Source organism: Ranitomeya imitator, chromosome 1 (genome assembly GCF_032444005.1).
Source record: "Ranitomeya imitator isolate aRanImi1 chromosome 1, aRanImi1.pri, whole genome shotgun sequence".
Classification (NCBI taxonomy): domain Eukaryota; kingdom Metazoa; phylum Chordata; class Amphibia; order Anura; family Dendrobatidae; genus Ranitomeya; species Ranitomeya imitator.
Genome location: NC_091282.1, coordinates 1,211,519,723 through 1,211,538,238, shown reverse-complemented (window position 1 = coordinate 1,211,538,238; position 18,516 = coordinate 1,211,519,723). Strand labels below are relative to the sequence as shown.

At 46.9% G+C, this 18,516-nt stretch overlaps 1 protein-coding gene across 1 annotated transcript in view; it reads right to left on the bottom strand.

The window, feature by feature from the left end:
- Positions 1-18,516, bottom strand: part of DOK1 (docking protein 1) — a 132,429-nt gene that overhangs the window by 44,515 nt on the left and 69,398 nt on the right. The window contains exons 2-3 of the mRNA XM_069744975.1: positions 2,997-3,299; positions 103-202 (exon numbers count right to left, since the gene is read on the bottom strand). Coding sequence (XP_069601076.1) covers positions 103-202; positions 2,997-3,299 — 403 coding nt within the window. The remainder of the gene's footprint in view (positions 1-102; positions 203-2,996; positions 3,300-18,516) is intronic.

Here is an 18,516-nt window from a genome sequence, read left to right as displayed (position 1 = left end):
GTGTCTCAGGACATTGATGTTTTTGCAGTAGGAGTTTTATAAAGGATTTATTATATCTAATGATTGATGTTATCAATTCTTCCATCATTCACATTTTCTTACCGTCCTCTCTAGAGACGTAAAGGCTGTTAACTGCCATTTCCAGGGATGTGGCCCCATCTGAGACCTCTGAGCTCTTGTCCTGGGAACCATTGACCTTTCCCTAAGAGTACACATCGAAGAATAAGGTCAATGACATCGGAGAAAAAACATCCAACATCTAGCAAGACTCAAATGTATCATCTCTATAGAGCGGACACAGCGGGATCGTCTCCTATAGAGATTACACAGCAGGGTCATCTCCTCTATAGAGCAGACACAGCGGGGTCGTCACCTCTACAGCAGTGTCGTGTTCTCTATACAGTGGATGCAGCGGAGTCATCTCCTCTATAGAGCGGACACAACTGGGTCATCTTCTCTATAGAGTTATCTTCTCTATAGAGCGGACACAGCGGGGTCGTTTCCTCTATAGAGCAGACACAGCGGGGTCGTTTCCTCTATAGAGGAGACACAGCAGGGTCATCACCTCTACAGTGGATGCAGCAGGGGTCATCTCTATAGAGTGGACACATCGGGGTCATCTCTATAGAGCGCACACAGCTGGATCATCTCTATAGAGTAAACACAGCGGGGTCGTCTCCTCTATGGAGCAGACACAGCGGGGTCGTCTCCTCTATAGAGCAGACACAGCGGGGTCGTCTCCTCTACAGCAGGGTTGTCTTCTCTATATAGTGGATGCAGCGGGGTCATCTTTTCTATAGAGCGGACACAGATGGGTCGTTCCTTCTATATAGCGGACACGGCAGGGTTGTCGCCTCTATAGAGCAGACACAGCGGGGTCGTCTCCTCTATAGAGCAGACACAGCAGGGTCGTCTCCTCTATAGAGCAGACACAGCGGGGTCGTCTCCTCTACAGCAGGGTTGTCTTCTCTATATAGTGGATGCAGCGGGGTCATCTTTTCTATAGAGCGGACACAGATGGGTCGTTCCTTCTATATAGCAGACACAGCGGGGTCGTCTCCTCTATAGAGCAGACACAGCGGGGTCGTCTTCTCTATATAGTGGATGCAGCGGGGTCATCTTTTCTATAGAGCGGACACAGATGGGTCGTTCCTTCTATATAGCGGACACGTCAGTTTCGTCTCCTCTATAGAGCAGACACGACAGGTTCATCACCTCTATAGAGCAGAAACAGGGAGACGTCATTACTATGGAGCAGATGCAATTCTTTGTCACCTCCATGGAGCGGACATACAGTGGGGCAAAAAAGTATTTAGTCAGTCAGCAATAGTGCAAGTTCCACCACTTAAAAAGATGAGAGGCGTCTGTAATTTACATCATAGGTAGACCTCAACTATGGGAGACAAACTGAGAAAAAAAAATCCAGAAAATCACATTGTCTGTTTTTTTATCATTTTATTTGCATATTATGGTGGAAAATAAGTATTTGGTCAGAAACAAAATTTCATCTCAATACTTTGTAATATATCCTTTGTTGGCAATGACAGAGGTCAAACGTTTTCTGTAAGTCTTCACAAGGTTGCCACACACTGTTGTTGATATGTTGGCCCATTCCTCCATGCCGATCTCTAGAGCAGTGATGTTTTTGGCTTTTCGCTTGGCAACACGGACTTTCAACTCCCTCCAAAGGTTTTCTATAGGGTTGAGATCTGGAGACTGGCTAGGCCACTCCAGGACTTTGAAATGCTTCTTACGAAGCCACTCCTACGTTGCCCTGGCGGTGTGCTTTGGATCATTGTCATGTTGAAAGACCCAGCCACGTTTCATCTTCAATGCCCTTGCTGATGGAAGGAGGTTTGCACTCAAAATCTCACGATACATGGCCCCATTCATTCTTTCATGTACCCGGATCAGTCGTCCTGGCCCCTTTGCAGAGAAACAGCCCCAAAGCATGATGTTTCCACCACCATGCTTTACAGTAGGTATGGTGTTTGATGGTTGCAACTCAGTATTCTTTTTCCTCCAAACACGACAAGTTGTGTTTCTACCAAACAGTTCCAGTTTGGTTTCATCAGACCATAGGACATTCTCCCAAAACTCCTCTGGATCATCCAAATGCTCTCTAGCAAACTTCAGACGGGCCCGGACATGTACTGGCTTAAGCAGTGGGACATGTCTGGCACTGCAGGATCTGAGTCCATGGTGCCGTAGTGTGTTACTTATGGTAGGCCTTGTTACATTGGTCCCAGCTCTCTGCAGTTCATTCACTAGGTCCCCCCGCGTGGTTCTTGGATTTTTGCTCACCGTTCTTGTGATCATTCTGACCCCACGGGGTGGGATTTTGCGTGGAGCCCCAGATCGAGGGAGATTATCAGTGGTCTTGTATGTCTTCCATTTTCTAATTATTGCTCCCACTGTTGATTTCTTCACTCCAAGCTGGTTGGCTATTGCAGATTCAGTCTTCCCAGCCTGGTGCAGGGCTACAATTTTGTTTCTGGTGTCCTTTGACAGCTCTTTGGTCTTCACCATAGTGGAGTTTGGAGTCAGACTGTTTGAGGGTGTGCACAGGTGTCTTTTTATACTGATAACAAGTTTAAACAGGTGCCATTACTACAGGTAATGAGTGGAGGAAAGAGGAGGCTCTTAAAGAAGAAGTTACAGGTCTGTGAGAGCCAGAAATCCTGATTGTTTGTTTCTGACCAAATACTTATTTTCCACCATAATATGCAAAAAAAATGATAAAAAAAAACAGACAATGTGATTTTCTGGATTTTTTTTTCTCAGTTTGTCTCCCATAGTTGAGGTCTACCTATGATGTAAATTACAGACGCCTCTCATCTTTTTAAGTGGTGGAACTTGCACTATTGCTGACTGACTAAATACTTTTTTGCCCCACTGTATATGGGACCCCAGGATTGGTGAAGATGATCTGTTATTTATGTTTTCAGCTCTTGACCAAGTGGCTGACACTTCTACATGTCTGTGAGGTTACTCACCAGGAAGGCGACCTCGCTCAGCCTCTGCACCCATTCCTCGCACAGTGGGCGCTCAGCAGAGAGCAGCATGGTCTTGTCACTGGTCTCTATGATGAAAGCTGCCATGTTTTCTTTATAGCCATTCTCTGTGGGAGCAGGGGCCACATGTATACATTCTGCCAGTCGCACAACCTTACGGTCAGCAGCTCGACGGGCGTGAATCTTCTCTCCAGCTAATGTACCGTCCTTCCAGTCATAGATCTCTAATCGTGCCACACCGAACTGGGAGTCTGGAAACAGGACCACGTAACATCTCTTCCACTTCTGTCATAAAACACATATGGGACACAAGGTCAGTGTGAGCACAAATCCACAGGGAATCATCCAAAACATGGTCAGGACCACTCTGACCAATCGGGGTATAGTCTACTTTTATGGTGCATCGCTGCTCAGACCTCTCCGACCATGCTAAGAGACATGACTCCACTTTCTACACCGCCAACTTGTCATTATATGATGCTCCACTCAGATACGTTCCCAACCAAAGACCCGAATAAACGATGGCTTCCAACGTCATATGCTGACGTAATCTAGGACCTCTGAGACCTTATCAATATCTCTTCTAAATGTCAGCACTAGAAATCCCAGAAGATGCAGCCCCTTCCATGTTTACACTGGTAACTGGCAGTCAAACAACAGGACATAAGCTACATGTCAGCCATGAGTAGTTGCTTCTCAGCCTGTTAGATAGGGCCAACAGCAAAAGCCCCTATCACAGACATTTGTGCTGATGACCTGGCCTCCCACTTTATAGAGAAAGACCATATCCGTCAGGAAATCCGCTCCCAATCACCAAGTTCAGTGACTCCCATCCCTCCCTGCATTTCCCCTGGCTCACTCTCCACATTCGATCCCATCACAGAAGAAGAAGTCTCCAGGCTCCTCTCCTCTTCTCGTCTGACTACATGCACTACTGACCCCATTCCCTCACACCTCCTCCAGTCTCTCTCTGAAGTCCTCACAACTCACCTAACTACAATCTTTAATCTCTTCCTCTCCTCTGGCATTTTCCCCTCCTCCTTCAAACACTATCATTACTCCATTACTAAAGAAACCCACCCTCGACCCATCCTGCACAAACAACTACAGACCAGTCTCCTATCTCCCCTTCATCTCTAAACTCTTGGAGCGCCTGATCTACTCCCGCCTTACCCGTTACCTCTCCACTCACTCCCTCCTAGACCCTTCACAGTCCGGCTTCCGCCCCCTACATTCGACAGAAACTGCACTCAAAGTGACCAATGACCTTCTGACAGCAAAACGTAACTGTGACCACTCTCTGCTCATTCTTCTCGACCTTTCTGCAGCTTTTGACACTGTTGACCACCCTCTCCTACTCTCTAGGCTCCAGTCACTAGGCATTAAGGACACTGCTCTCTCCTGGTTCTCCTTCTACCTTTCTGACCGCTCCTTCAATGTTCTGTTCTCTGGCTCCACTTCATCTCCTCTTCCTCTCGCGGTCGGGGTACCTCAGGGCTCAGTCCTTGGCCCCCTTCTCTTCTCCCTCTACACGGCCCCAATTGGACAGACCATCAGCAGATTTGGCTTTCAGTACCATCTTTATGTTGATGACACACAACTATACACGTCATCCCCTGACCTTACCCCCGCTGTACTACAGAACACCACTGACTGTCCGCAGTCTCCAACATCATGTCCGCTCTCTATCTGAAACTCAACCTCTCCAAAACTGAACTTCTTCTGCTCCCACCATCTACTAACCTCCCTAAATCTGACATTTCCCTCTCCATGGGTGGCACCATAATAACACCCCGGCAGCAGGCGCGCTGTCTGGGTGTTATGTTTGACTCCGATCTCTCCTTCACCTCCCATATACAATCTCTTGCCCGCTCGTGCCGCTTACACCTAAAGAACATCTCTAGAATCTGCCCTTTTCTCACCATGGAAACAACAAAAAACCCCTCACTGTCGCCCTGATCCACTCCCGCCTGGACTACTGTAATGCTCTATTAATTGGCCTCCCCCTCACGCGACTTTCCCCTCTCCAGTCCATCCTTAATGCAGCAGCCAGGGTCGTCCATCTGGCTAATCATTACTCGGACGCGTCCACTCTTCGCCAGTCGTTACACTGGCTGCCCATTCATTACAGGGTACAATTCAAAGTACTTGTTCTCACCCACAAAGCTCTCCACAGTGCGGCCCCCCTTACATCTCCTCCCTCATTTCTGTCTATCGGCCTAACCGACCGCTGCGCTCTGCAAATGACTTTCAACTAACCTCTGCACTAATCCGTACCTCCCACTCCCGACTCCAAGACTTCTCCCGCGCTGCACCAATCCTCTGGAATGCTCTACCCCAAGATATTAGGACCATCCATAATTTGCATAGTTTTAGGCGCTCGCTCAAAGCACATTTGTTCAGAGCGGCCTACCACGTTCACTAATCAAAGTTATGTTATGTTTGTATGTGTGTAGCCCATTCACTATCTCCATCTATCCCCCACCCCCTGAAGATGGCCGGACCATCATTGTAAATACATCATTGTAGATACACACCTGTACTTTGTATCTCCCCCACCTCATTGTAGATTGTAAGCTCTCACGAGCAGGGGCGGCTTATTTTGCTTTATTACTGTATTGTTAACGTTGTTACTTATGACTTTTGTGTTTGAAACTGTTAAACTGTAAAGCGCTGCGGAATATGCTGGCGCTATATAAATAAAGATTATTATTATTATAGGGATAGGGTCTGCTTCTGCATCCTATAAGGGCAGCATCTAAGTGTATTGCAATGAATTAGACCAGAATTGAACTGAAGGTAACTAGATACTTAATCACAGTAAATGTTTCAGGTTGTCTTCACACTCACCCCCATAGTCTTTCTCTTCATACTAACCCCCCAATCCATACACTTTGTAATGAACAGGTTCTCTCTCTTTTCCTCAACATACAATCCTTTGTCTCCAAACACAGACAGCCCCCTCGTGCCCACTCCTGTTCCCACCTACTAACACTTTCTCTGTTCCTCCTCACTGCCCATGATATCTCTCCAAATGCTGGTCTTCCTCACTGTCAAGAAAATATGAATTATTTTCCATTGTTCTGGGGACACAACCAGAGCTGGTCTACTACTCCTCCCATCATTGGTTTCTGTAGGACAAAGTCCTACATACAGCCCCTCTCTCTCTGTGAATTTCCACCCCACTCTCTTCGTATGTCAGTTCACTCGTTGTGTATGTCCTATTCTAATGTATAATGTTCTTCTGTCAACTCCACTGTCATGTCAACTATGTAATTCCTTTATGATTTTTATGATTTAAGTTGTGCTGCTGTGATACCATAATTTCCCACGGGATCAATAAAGTGTATCGTATCGTATCGTAAGCAAATGGTTGGTTGGAATGTGGAGTTTTATAGCCTGCCAGGACTAGCAGAACTGTATGCGTTTTTCCCTAAAAAAAAACCCAATTTGTCTTCTAAGCAAAACACTCAAAGTCCAATTCAAAAATAAACATTAATCCCAAAAATATGAAAATTACATTTCCAGGATCTGGGCACTTGGGGTTACACATGGCAGCATTTTGCTGCCTTTAGGGCTATCAGAAACCTGGGAAATTAATTTCTTTCCACCAGCAAATCACAGACATACCATGTGTGGAGTCTAAAAAATGGTAAAATCTCAAGTGGAAAAATAATGTCAATACCTTTGGCCTGTGAGCTTCCAGGCCAAAGATAGGAAGAAAAGTAGTTATCGATAACTTTCAAAGATACGTGTACATCCCAGAAAACAGCCCATATGTGAGGTCAGCAAAGTGGGAGTTCTTAGCTTTATGGCTGACGCATAAAACAAGAACCTCCATCTTTGGCATGCATTCAGAGCCAGCTGACACCATGCTGTGGTACTGGATCATTTCTCTGGGATCTCTCCTCCCCTTTATCGACACGTCATACCTGTGACTGAGATTTAGTAAGTTTCACTGGCTGTGTTGCCGCCATATTAACTACATGGGTCCACGGCCTCGCTCAATGGTCTTCTGCATCGACTCACAAACACATCCTCACATTAAAGGGAACCTGTCACCTGAATTTGGCGGGACCAGTTTTGGGTCATATGGGCGGAGTTTTCAGGTGTTTGATTCACCCTTTCCTTACCCGCTGGCTGCATGCTGGACGAAATATTAGATTGAAGTTCATTCTCTGTCCTCCGTAGTACACGCCTGCGCAAGGCAAGATTACTTTGTGCAGGCATGTACTACGGAGGACAGAGAATGAACTTCAATCCAATATTGCGGCCAGCATGCAGCCAGCGGGTAAGGAAAGGGTGAATCAAACACCTGAAAACTCCGCCCATATGACCCAAAACTGGTCCCGCCAAATTCAGGTGACAGGTTCCCTTTAAACCTCATCTTCACCTGCCTCTGCTCCCTATGTAACCTCTCTAATTCACCTCTACCTCTGACAGACCACAACCTACTCACATCCTCTCCTGGTGCACAATCGCCACTACACAAACTGCACACCATCACAGAAATCTTAAACACCTTGATTTACACTCACTTCTCCCTCTTGTAGACATAAGTTCTTTACCCAATGCAGATGCTACCACCACTTTATATAACGCCACAACAGCTGCAGCTCTTGAAATGGTCACCCTCCTCACAAGTACCAAAGCTTCCATAGTCAACAAACAACCCTGGCACACCAACCAGACTAAAGAACTGAGGTGGGCGTCCATGGTTGCTGAGCGGAGATGGAAAAAAATCCCACTCCAATGAGCACTTCATCACATTCCAACAATCCCTCACTACTTTCAAGTCCACACTCACTGCAGCAAAACAAACCTACTTCTCATCTCTCATATCCTCCTTATCTCGCAACCCTACATAGCTATTCAACACTTTCCATTCTCTCCTCCGTTCCTCACACCTCTTCCCTCTCCTCTCAGCTGAACACTTTGCCTCATTCTTAAAGCAGAAGATCGAAAACATCAGATAAAGCTTTGGCCTACAGCTTTTCCTCATAACTACTCAGTCCCTCCTCTAAAACCAGATTCTCCACCATTACAGAAGATCAACTTTCCTCTCTACTCTTAAGATTGCATCTCACCACCTGTGCACTTGACCCGACCATGTCCCACCTCATCCCAAACCTCACTACACAGGCTTCATCCCAACCCTACACAACAAAAGAGTGGGGATCTCTATTTAAATCCAACCCAGTAAAGTCAAATGGTAGTACCCTAAAATGTTATCCATATAACCAATCGCAAGGTGACAGAAAAGCCATAAATCACTAGAAAAAAATGGTACATTTTATTGTACAAAAACTACAATAGCATATAGAAATATAGTGACATGGAATAAGAAGAGAAGTAAAAGAAGATATGGGGAAAGATGGAAAAAATGACCATATCAAAAATTAGACAAAAAATCCCTCATAACCTGAACGGTAATAGGCCCCTACAAAGATATAATGGATGCTAATCAACATGTGTCCAAATGTATCGAGGGCACTTCACATCAATGCAACAACCAGTCCCACATACAATAATATGTGGGACAAGGAAGAGATCCCAACCAATTATAATAAAAATACATTTTATTAATTACACAGTAAAAACAATATAATAAAACCAATAAAAAAGCAAAACGCCGTCTAGGGGACGCTAGAGCACATCATTCTAAAGTACAAACTCCAAAAAAAGGGGGGGGGGGGGGGGGCAATCAATCATAGCAGGAACTGGATGGGGCCAATCGATCATAGCATGAACTGGATGGGGCCAATCAATCATACCAGGACTGGGATGGGGCCAATCAATCATAGCAGGAACTGGATGGGGCCAATCAATCATACCAGGACTGGATGGGGCCAATCAATCATAGCAGGACTGGATGGGGCCAATCGATCATAGCAGGACTGGATGGGGCCAATCGATCATAGCAGGAACTGGATGGGGCCAATCGATCATAGCAGGAACTGGATGGGGCCAATGAATCATAGCAGGAACTGGATGGGGCCAATCGATCATAGCAGGAACTGGATGGGGCCAATCGATCATAGCAGGAACTGGATGGGGCCAATCAATCATACCATCAAGGGAATGGGGTCAATCAATCATAGCAGGAACTGGATGGGGCCAATGAATCATAGCAGGAACTGGATGGGGCCAATCAATCATAGCAGGAACTGGATGGGGCCAATCAATCATAGCAGGAACTGGATGGGGCCAATCAATCATAGCAGGAACTGGATGGGGCCAATCAATCATTGCAGGAACTGGATGGGGCCAATCAATCATTGCAGGAACTGGATGGGGCCAATCGATCATAGCAGGAACTGGATGGGGCCAATCGATCATAGCAGGAACTGGATGGGGCCAATCAATCATAGCAGTAACTGGATGGGGCCAATCAATCATAGCAGGAACTGGATGGGGCCAATCAATCATAGCAGGAACTGGATGGGGCCAATCAATCATACCAGAACTGGGAAGGGGCCAATCGATCGTAGCATGAACTGGATGGGGCCAATCGATCATAGCAGGAACTGGATGGGGCCAATCGATCATAGCAGGAACTGGATGGGGCCAATCGATCATAGCAGGAACTGGATGGGGCCAATCGATCATAGCAGGAACTGGATGGGGCCAATCGATCATAGCAGGAACTGGATGGGGCCAATCGATCATAGCAGGAACTGGATGGGGCCAATCGATCATAGCAGGAACTGGATGGGGCCAATCGATCATAGCAGGAACTGGATGGGGCCAATCGATCATAGCAGGAACTGGATGGGGCCAAATGATCATAGCAGGAACTGGATGGGGCCAATCGATCATAGCAGGAACTGGATGGGGCCAATCGATCATAGCAGGAACTGGATGGGGCCAAATGATCATAGCAGGAACTGGATGGGGCCAATCGATCACAGCAGGAACTGGATGGGGCCAATCGATCACAGCAGGAACTGGATGGGGCCAATCCATCATAGCAGGAACTGGATGGGGCCAATCAATCATACCAGAACTGGGAAGGGGCCAATCAATCATAGCATGAACTGGATGGGGCCAATCAATCATACCAGGACTGGGATGGGGCCAATCGATCATAGCAGGAACTGGATGGGGCCAATCAATCATAGCAGGAACTGGATGGGGCCAATCGATCATAGCAGGAACTGGATGGGGCCAATCGATCATACCAGGACTGGGATGGGGCCAATCAATCATAGCAGGAACTGGATGGGGCCAATCAATCATACCAGGACTGGGATGGGGCCAATCAATCATAGCAGGAACTGGATGGGGCCAATCGATTATAGCAGGAACTGGATGGGGCCAATCGATCATAGCAGGAACTGGATGGGGCCAATCGATCATACCAGAACTGGGATGGGGCCAATCAATCATAGCAGGAACTGGATGGGGCCAATCGATCATAGCATGAACTGGATGGGGCCAATCAATCATAGCAGGAACTGGATGGGGCCAATCAATCATACCAGGACTGGGATGGGGCCAATCGATCATAGCAAGAACTGGATGGGGCCAATCAATCATACCATCAAGGGAATGGGGTCAATCAATCATAGCAGGAACTGGATGGGGCCAATCAATCATAGCAGGAACTGGATGGGGCCAATCGATTATAGCAGGAACTGGATGGGGCCAATGAATCATAGCAGGAACTGGATGGTGCCAAATGATCATAGCAGGAACTGGATGGGGCCAATCGATCATAGCAGGAACTGGATGGGGCCAATCAATCATAGCAGGAACTGGATAGGGCAAATCAATCATAGCAGGAACTGGATGGGGCCAATCAATCATACCATCAAGGGGATGGGGCCAATCAATCATAGCAGGAACTGGATGGGGCAAATCAATCATAGCAGGAACTGGATGGGGTCAATCAATCATAGCAGGAACTGGATGGGGCCAATCGATCATGGCAGGAACTGGATGGGGCCAATCGATCATAGCAGGAACTGGATGGGGCCAATCGATCATAGCAGGAACTGGATGGGGGCCAATCAATCATAGCAGGAACTGGATGGTGCCAAATGATCATAGCAGGAACTGGATGGGGCCAATCGATCATAGCAGGAACTGGATGGGGTCAATGAATCATATCAGGAACTGGATGGGGCCAATCAATCATAGCAGGAACTGGATGGGGCCAATGAATCATAGCAGGAACTGGATGGGGCCAATCGATCATAGCAGGAACTGGATGGGGCCAATCGATCATAGCAGGAACTGGATGGGGCCAATGAATCAGCAGGAACTGGATGGGGCCAATCGATCATAGCAGGAACTGGATGGGGCCAATCGATCATAGCAGGAACTGGATGGGGCCAATTGATCATAGCAGGAACTGGATGGGGCCAATCGATCATAGCAGGAACTGGATGGGGCCAATCAATCATAGCAGGAACTGGATGGGGCCAATCATACCAGGATAAGGATGGACCCATGCATACCAGGATAAGGATGAGGGGACCATATTTACCAGGATAGGTGATCTTAAGTATAGAATTTACCACATTTTTTGCTTCAGTTTTTTTTCCCCAATTTCCTTCTCTAAAACCTAGGTGCGTCTTATAGTCTGAAAAATAAGGTAGATAATATTGGTAGTATTCTAGATTTGTCATTACTGGGTTGGATTTAGATAGAGACCCCTCTCTTTGGTTGTATACATTGCTTCAGGGTTTGGCACACTACTGTGTAGCAGCTATTTCTTTATAGGCTAATATTCATCCCAATCCTAACCCATCTCTTCAACCTGTCACTATTAGCTGGTGTCTTCCCTCATGTTTCAAACATGCTTCGATCACACCGATACTCAAAAAGTCTTCCTTTGACCCATCCTTTGTGAATAGCTATCGCCCTATATCACTTCTCCCCTATGCCCCAAAACTACTGGAACAACACGTCCATCTTAGGCGTTTAGGCGTTAAACTAGAAGAAGAGGGGACGGGAAGAAAAACATTAGACTTGAACAAAGAAGACCCAGGAAAACATACTCAGATGGGAGGTAAGAACATTTCTAAAGCAATCCACAGTGAGGAGATTGGAACAAAACAAAATCCTCTAAACTGCATGCTCGCAAACGCCAGAAGCCTGACAAACAAGATGGAAGAACTAGAAGCAGAAATATCTACAGGTAACTTTGACATAGTGAGAATAACCGAGACATGGTTAGATGAAAGCTATGACTGGGCAGTTAACTTACAGGGTTACAGTCTGTTTAGAAAGGATCGTAAAAATCGGAGAGGAGGAGGGGTTTGTCTCTATGTAAAGTCTTGTCTAAAGTCCACTTTAAGGGAGGATATTAGCGAAGGAAATGAGGATGTCGAGTCCATATGGGTCGAAATTCATGGAGGGAAAAATGGTAACAAAATTCTCATTGGGGTCTGTTACAAACCCCCAAATATAACAGAAACCATGGAAAGTCTACTTCTAAAGCAGATAGATGAAGCTGCAACCCATAATGAGGTCCTGGTTATGGGGGACTTTAACTACCCGGATATTAACTGGGAAAGTGAAACCTGTGAAACCCATAAAGGCAACAGGTTTCTGCTAATAACCAAGAAAAATTATCTTTCACAATTGGTGCAGAATCCAACCAGAGGAGCAGCACTTTTAGACCTAATACTATCTAATAGACCTGACAGAATAACAAATCTGCAGGTGGTTGGGCATCTAGGAAATAGCGACCACAATATTGTACAGTTTCACCTGTCTTTCACTAGGGGCACTTGTCAGGGAGTCACAAAAACACTGAACTTTAGGAAGGCAAAGTTTGACCAGCTTAGAGATGCCCTTAACCTTATAGGCTGAACTGGATGGACAAATGTCTTTTTTCGGCCTTACTAACTATGTTACTATGTTACTATGTTACTATCTTGAACTGTCCTCCCATCTCTCTTCTTGCTCCCTCTTTGACCGCCTACAATCTGGCTTCCGGTCACACCACTCCACTGAAACTGCCCTAGCTAAGGTCACCAATGACCTGTTATCCGCCAAGAGCAAGCGACACTTCTGTCCTCCTCCTCCTGGACCTGTCCTCTGCCTTTGACACAGTGGACCATTCCCTATTATTACAGACCCTCTCATCCCTTGGCATCACAGAATTGGCCTTATCCTGGATCTCATCATACCTAACAGACCGGACATTCAGCGTCTCCCACTCACACACCACCTCCTCTCCTCGCCCCCTATCTGTCGGAAGTCCCGCAAAATTCAGTTCTAGGGCCCTTGCTCTTCTCCATTTACACCTTTGGCCTGGGACAGCTCATAGAATCTCATGGCTTTCAGTATCACCTCTATGCTGACGACACACAGATCTACATCTCTGGACCAGATATCACCTCCCTACTAACCAGAATCCCTCAATGTCTATCGCCATTTCATCCTTCTTCTCCGCTAGATTTCTGAAACTTAACATGGACAAAACAGAATTCATCATCTTTCCCCATCATCCCTTTCTCACAATGGTTAGATTATATACACAATCCTTAAGCCTATTTTTTTTTTATTATACACGTTTGCATCTATCCGCCAGTCATTATGGGAATTCACACCCCATTGACATCTATAAGGGAGGGAGGGTGGGACAAAGGCTTCCAGGTGTCCGCCGGGGAAAGAGGAACTTACTGGCCCAGACACCTGGATTTAACCCCTGTAGGTGTGGCCATAGGACCCTTCCCCTTTAAGAACCATTGGCCAGCTGGGCATCCCAATTAGTGCATCACCAAGAGGAGTGGTATGAGGGGGGACTGGGCACTGACAATATTTTATTGGCATGTTCCTTATACAGTACTGCGCCTGCCATTCTGATTATGTGCTCGTTCCTTATACAGTACCGCGCCTGCCATTCTGATTATGTGCTCGTTCCTTATACAGTACCGCGCCTGCCATTCTGATTATGTGCTCTCTCCTTATACAGTACCGCGCCTGCCATTCTGATTATGTGCTCGTTCCTTATACAGTACCGCGCCTGCCATTCTGATTGTGCTCACTCCTTATACAGTACTGCGCCTGCCATTCTGATTATGTGCTCGTTCCTTATAAGAGTACCGCGCCTGTCATTCTTATTATGTGATCGTTCCTTATACAGTACCGCGCCTGCCATTCTGATTATGTGCTCGTTCCTTATACAGTACCACGCCTGCCATTCTGATTATGTGCTCGTTCCTTATACAGTACCGCGCCTGCCATTCTGATTGTGCTCACTCCTTATACAGTACTGCGCCTGCCATTCTGATTATGTGCTCGTTCCTTATAAGAGTACCGCGCCTGTCATTCTTATTATGTGATCGTTCCTTATACAGTACCGCGCCTGCCATTCTGATTATGTGCTCGTTCCTTATACAGTACCACGCCTGCCATTCTGATTATGTGCTCGTTCCTTATACAGTACCGCGCCTGCCATTCTGATTGTGCTCACTCCTTATACAGTACTGCGCCTGCCATTCTGATTATGTGCTCGTTCCTTATAAGAGTACCGCGCCTGTCATTCTTATTATGTGATCGTTCCTTATACAGTACCGCGCCTGCCATTCTGATTATGTGCTCGTTCCTTATACAGTACCACGCCTGCCATTCTGATTATGTGCTCGTTCCTTATACAGTACCGCGCCTGCCATTCTGATTGTGCTCACTCCTTATACAGTACCGCGCCTGCCATTCTGATTATGTGCTCTCTCCTTATACAGTACCGCGCCTGCCATTCTGATTATGTGCTCGTTCCTTATACAGTACCGCGCCTGCCATTCTGATTGTGCTCACTCCTTATACAGTACCGCGCCTGCCATTCTGATTGTGCTCACTCCTTATACAGTACCGCGCCTGCCATTCTGATTATGTGCTCGTTCCTTATACAGTACCGCGCCTGCCATTCTGATTATGTGCTCGTTCCTTATACAGTACCGCGCCTGCCATTCTGATTATGTGCTCGCTCCTTATGCAGTACCGCGCCTGCCATTCTGATTATGTGCTCGCTCCTTATGCAGTACCGCGCCTGTCATTCTGATTATGTGCTCGTTCCTTATACAGTACCGCGCCTGCCATTCTGATTATGTGCTCGTTCCTTATACAGTACCGCGCCTGCCATTCTGATTATGTGCTCGTTCCTTATACAGTACTGCGCCTGCCATTCTGATTATGTGCTCGTTCCTTATACAGTACCGCGCCTGCCATTCTGATTATGTGCTCGTTCCTTATACAGTACCGCGCCTGCCATTCTGATTATGTGCTCGTTCCTTATACAGTACCGCGCCTGCCATTCTGATTATGTGCTCGTTCCTTATACAGTACCGCGCCTGCCATTCTGATTATGTGCTCGCTCCTTATACAGTACCGCGCCTGCCATTCTGATTATGTGCTCGCTCCTTATACAGTACCGCGCCTGCCAATCTGACTATGTGCTCGTTCCTTATACAGTACCGCGCCTGCCATTCTGATTATGTGCTCGTTCCTTATACAGTACCGCGCCTGCCATTCTGATTATGTGCTCGTTCCTTATACAGTACCGCGCCAGCCATTCTGATTATGTGCTCGCTCCTTATACAGTACCGCGCCTGCCATTCTGATTATGTGCTCGCTCCTTATACAGTACCGCGCCTGCCATTCTGATTATGTGCTCGCTCCTTATATACAGTACCGCGCCTGCCATTCTGATTATGTGCTCGTTCCTTATACAGTACTGCGCCTGCCAATCTGACTATGTGCTCGTTCCTTGTGCAGTACCGCGCCTGCCATTTTGATTATGTGCTCGCTCCTTATACAGTACCGCGCCTGCCATTCTGATTATGTGCTCGTTCCTTATACAGTACCGCGCCTGCCATTCTGATTATGTGCTCGTTCCTTATACAGTACCGCGCCTGCCATTCTGATTATGTGCTCGTTCCTTATACAGTACCGCGCCTGCCATTCTGATTATGTGCTCGCTCCTTATACAGTACTGCGCCTGTCATTCTGATTATGTGCTCGCTCCTTATATACAGTACCGCGCCTGCCATTCTGATTATGTGCTCGTTCCTTATACAGTACCGCGCCTGCCATTCTGATTATGTGCTCGTTCCTTATACAGTACTGCGCCAGCCATTCTGATTATGTGCTCGTTCCTTGTGCAGTACCGTGCCTGCCATTCTGATTATGTGCTCGCTCCTTATACAGTACCGCGCCTGCCATTCTGATTGTGCTCGTTCCTTATACAGTACCGCGCCAGCCATTCTGATTATGTGCTCGCTCCTTATATACAGTACCGCGCCTGCCATTCTGATTATGTGCTCGTTCCTTATACAGTACTGCGCCTGCCAATCTGACTATGTGCTCGTTCCTTGTGCAGTAATGCGCCTGCCATTCTGATTATGTGCTCGTTCCTTATACAGTAATGCGCCTGCCATTCTGATTATGTGCTCGTTCCTTATACAGTAATGCGCCTGCCATTCTGATTATGTGCTCGTTCCTTATACAGTACTGTGCCTGCCATTCTGATTGTGCTCTCTCCTTATACAGTACCGCGCCTGCCATTCTGATTATGTGCTCGTTCCTTATACAGTACTGCGCCTGCCATTCTGATTGTGCTCTCTCCTTATACAGTACCGCACCTGCTATTCTGATTATGTGCTCGTTCCTTATACAGTAATGCGCCTGCCATTCTGATTATGTGCTCGTTCCTTATACAGTACTGCGCCTGCCATTCTGATTATGTGCTCGTTCCTTATACAGTACTGCGCCTGTGATTCTGATTATGTGCTCGCTCCTTATATACAGTACCGCGCCTGCCATTCTGATTATGTGCTCGTACCTTATACAGTACCGCGCCTGCCATTCTGATTGTGCTCACTCCTTATACAGTACTGCGCCTGTCATTCTGATTATGTGCTCGCTCCTTATATACAGTACCGCGCCTGCCATTCTGATTATGTGCTCGTTCCTTATACAGTACCGCGCCTGCCATTCTGATTGTGCTCACTCCTTATACAGTACCGCGCCTGCCATTCTGATTGTGCTCACTCCTTATACAGTACTGCGCCTGCCATTCTGATTATGTGCTCGTTCCTTATGCAGTACCGCACCTGCCATTCTGATTGTGCTCACTCCTTATACAGTACCGCGCCTGTCATTCTGATTATGTGCTCGTTCCTTATGCAGTACCGCGCCTGCCATTCTGATTATGTGCTCGTTCCTTATGCAGTACCGCACCTGCCATTCTGATTATGTGCTCGTTCCTTATGCAGTACCGCGCCTGTCATTCTGATTATGTGCTCGTTCCTTATGCAGTACCGCACCTGCCTGTTGTGAATTCTGTGGCTGAATTCACTCCTGCGGTCACAAGGGGTACTGCAGCTTCTGAGCTTCCTCCCTCAGGTGTTCTGGTGAGCTCGTTAACTGCTTCATTACTTAACTCCGCCTGATGCTGCTATCCTTGCTCCTTGTCAATGTTTCAGTGTTGGATCTGAGCTTCTCCTGATTGTTCCTGTGACCTGCTGCTCTGTATAGCTAAGTGCCTTTTGCTTTTTGTTGCTTTTTTTCTGTCCAGCTTGTCTTTTGTTTTGCTGGAAGCTCTGAGACGCAAAGGGTGTACCGCCGTGCCGTTAGTTCGGCACGGTGGGTTTTTTTCCCCCCTTGCGTGGTTTTGCTTTAGGGTTTTTTGTAGACTGCAAAGTTCGCTTTACTGTCCTCGCTCTGTCCTAGAATATCGGGCCCCACTTTGCTGAATCTATTTCATCCCTACGTTTTGTCTTTTCATCTTACTCACAGTCATTATATGTGGGGGGCTGCCTTTTCCTTTGGGGAATTTCTCTGGGGCAAGTCAGGCCTATTTTTCTATCTTCAGGCTAGCTAGTTTCTTAGGCTGTGCCGAGTTGCCTAGGTAGTTGTTAGGTGCAATCCACAGCCGCTTTTAGTTGTGTTTAGGATAGGATCAGGTGTGCAGTCTACAGAGTTTCCACGTCTCAGAGCTCGTTCTTGTATTTTTGGGTATTTGTCAGATCACTGTGTGCGCTCTGATAGCTATGCACACTGTGTTTCTGGATTGCCTTCATAACACCTGTCATTAGCAAACATAACACCTGCCATTCTGATTATGTGCTCGGCTAGGTTCAGAGACATTGCATTCTGCTTTTACAGGTCATTTTCCAGATTCAATACCTCAGAGCCTTGCTGTGACCTGTGGTGCCACGATGTCTCCATGTGCCCGAGTCAGACAAAGGAATCCAGTATGGCTGATCCTGCTGGAGAGTTCACACCCCTGTGATAATTGCTGGGTGGGGGGCACAGGGTCTATACCCATCAATCTCCCCTGAAATGAGCATCAAAGGGTTTGATCCTTGAGTTAAAGGAAAACATTGGACTGCTCTGTCCAAGGACGTGCCTTCTCGGATGATGAGGTCCCTTTGACTGAGGTGCATTTCATTCCCCTTTATTACCTGTGTTGAATGCAAGGCTGGGGGCTGAGTTTGGAGCAGGCATTTTGAGCCAGACTGCATCTTATAGAGAAGTCTATCAGATA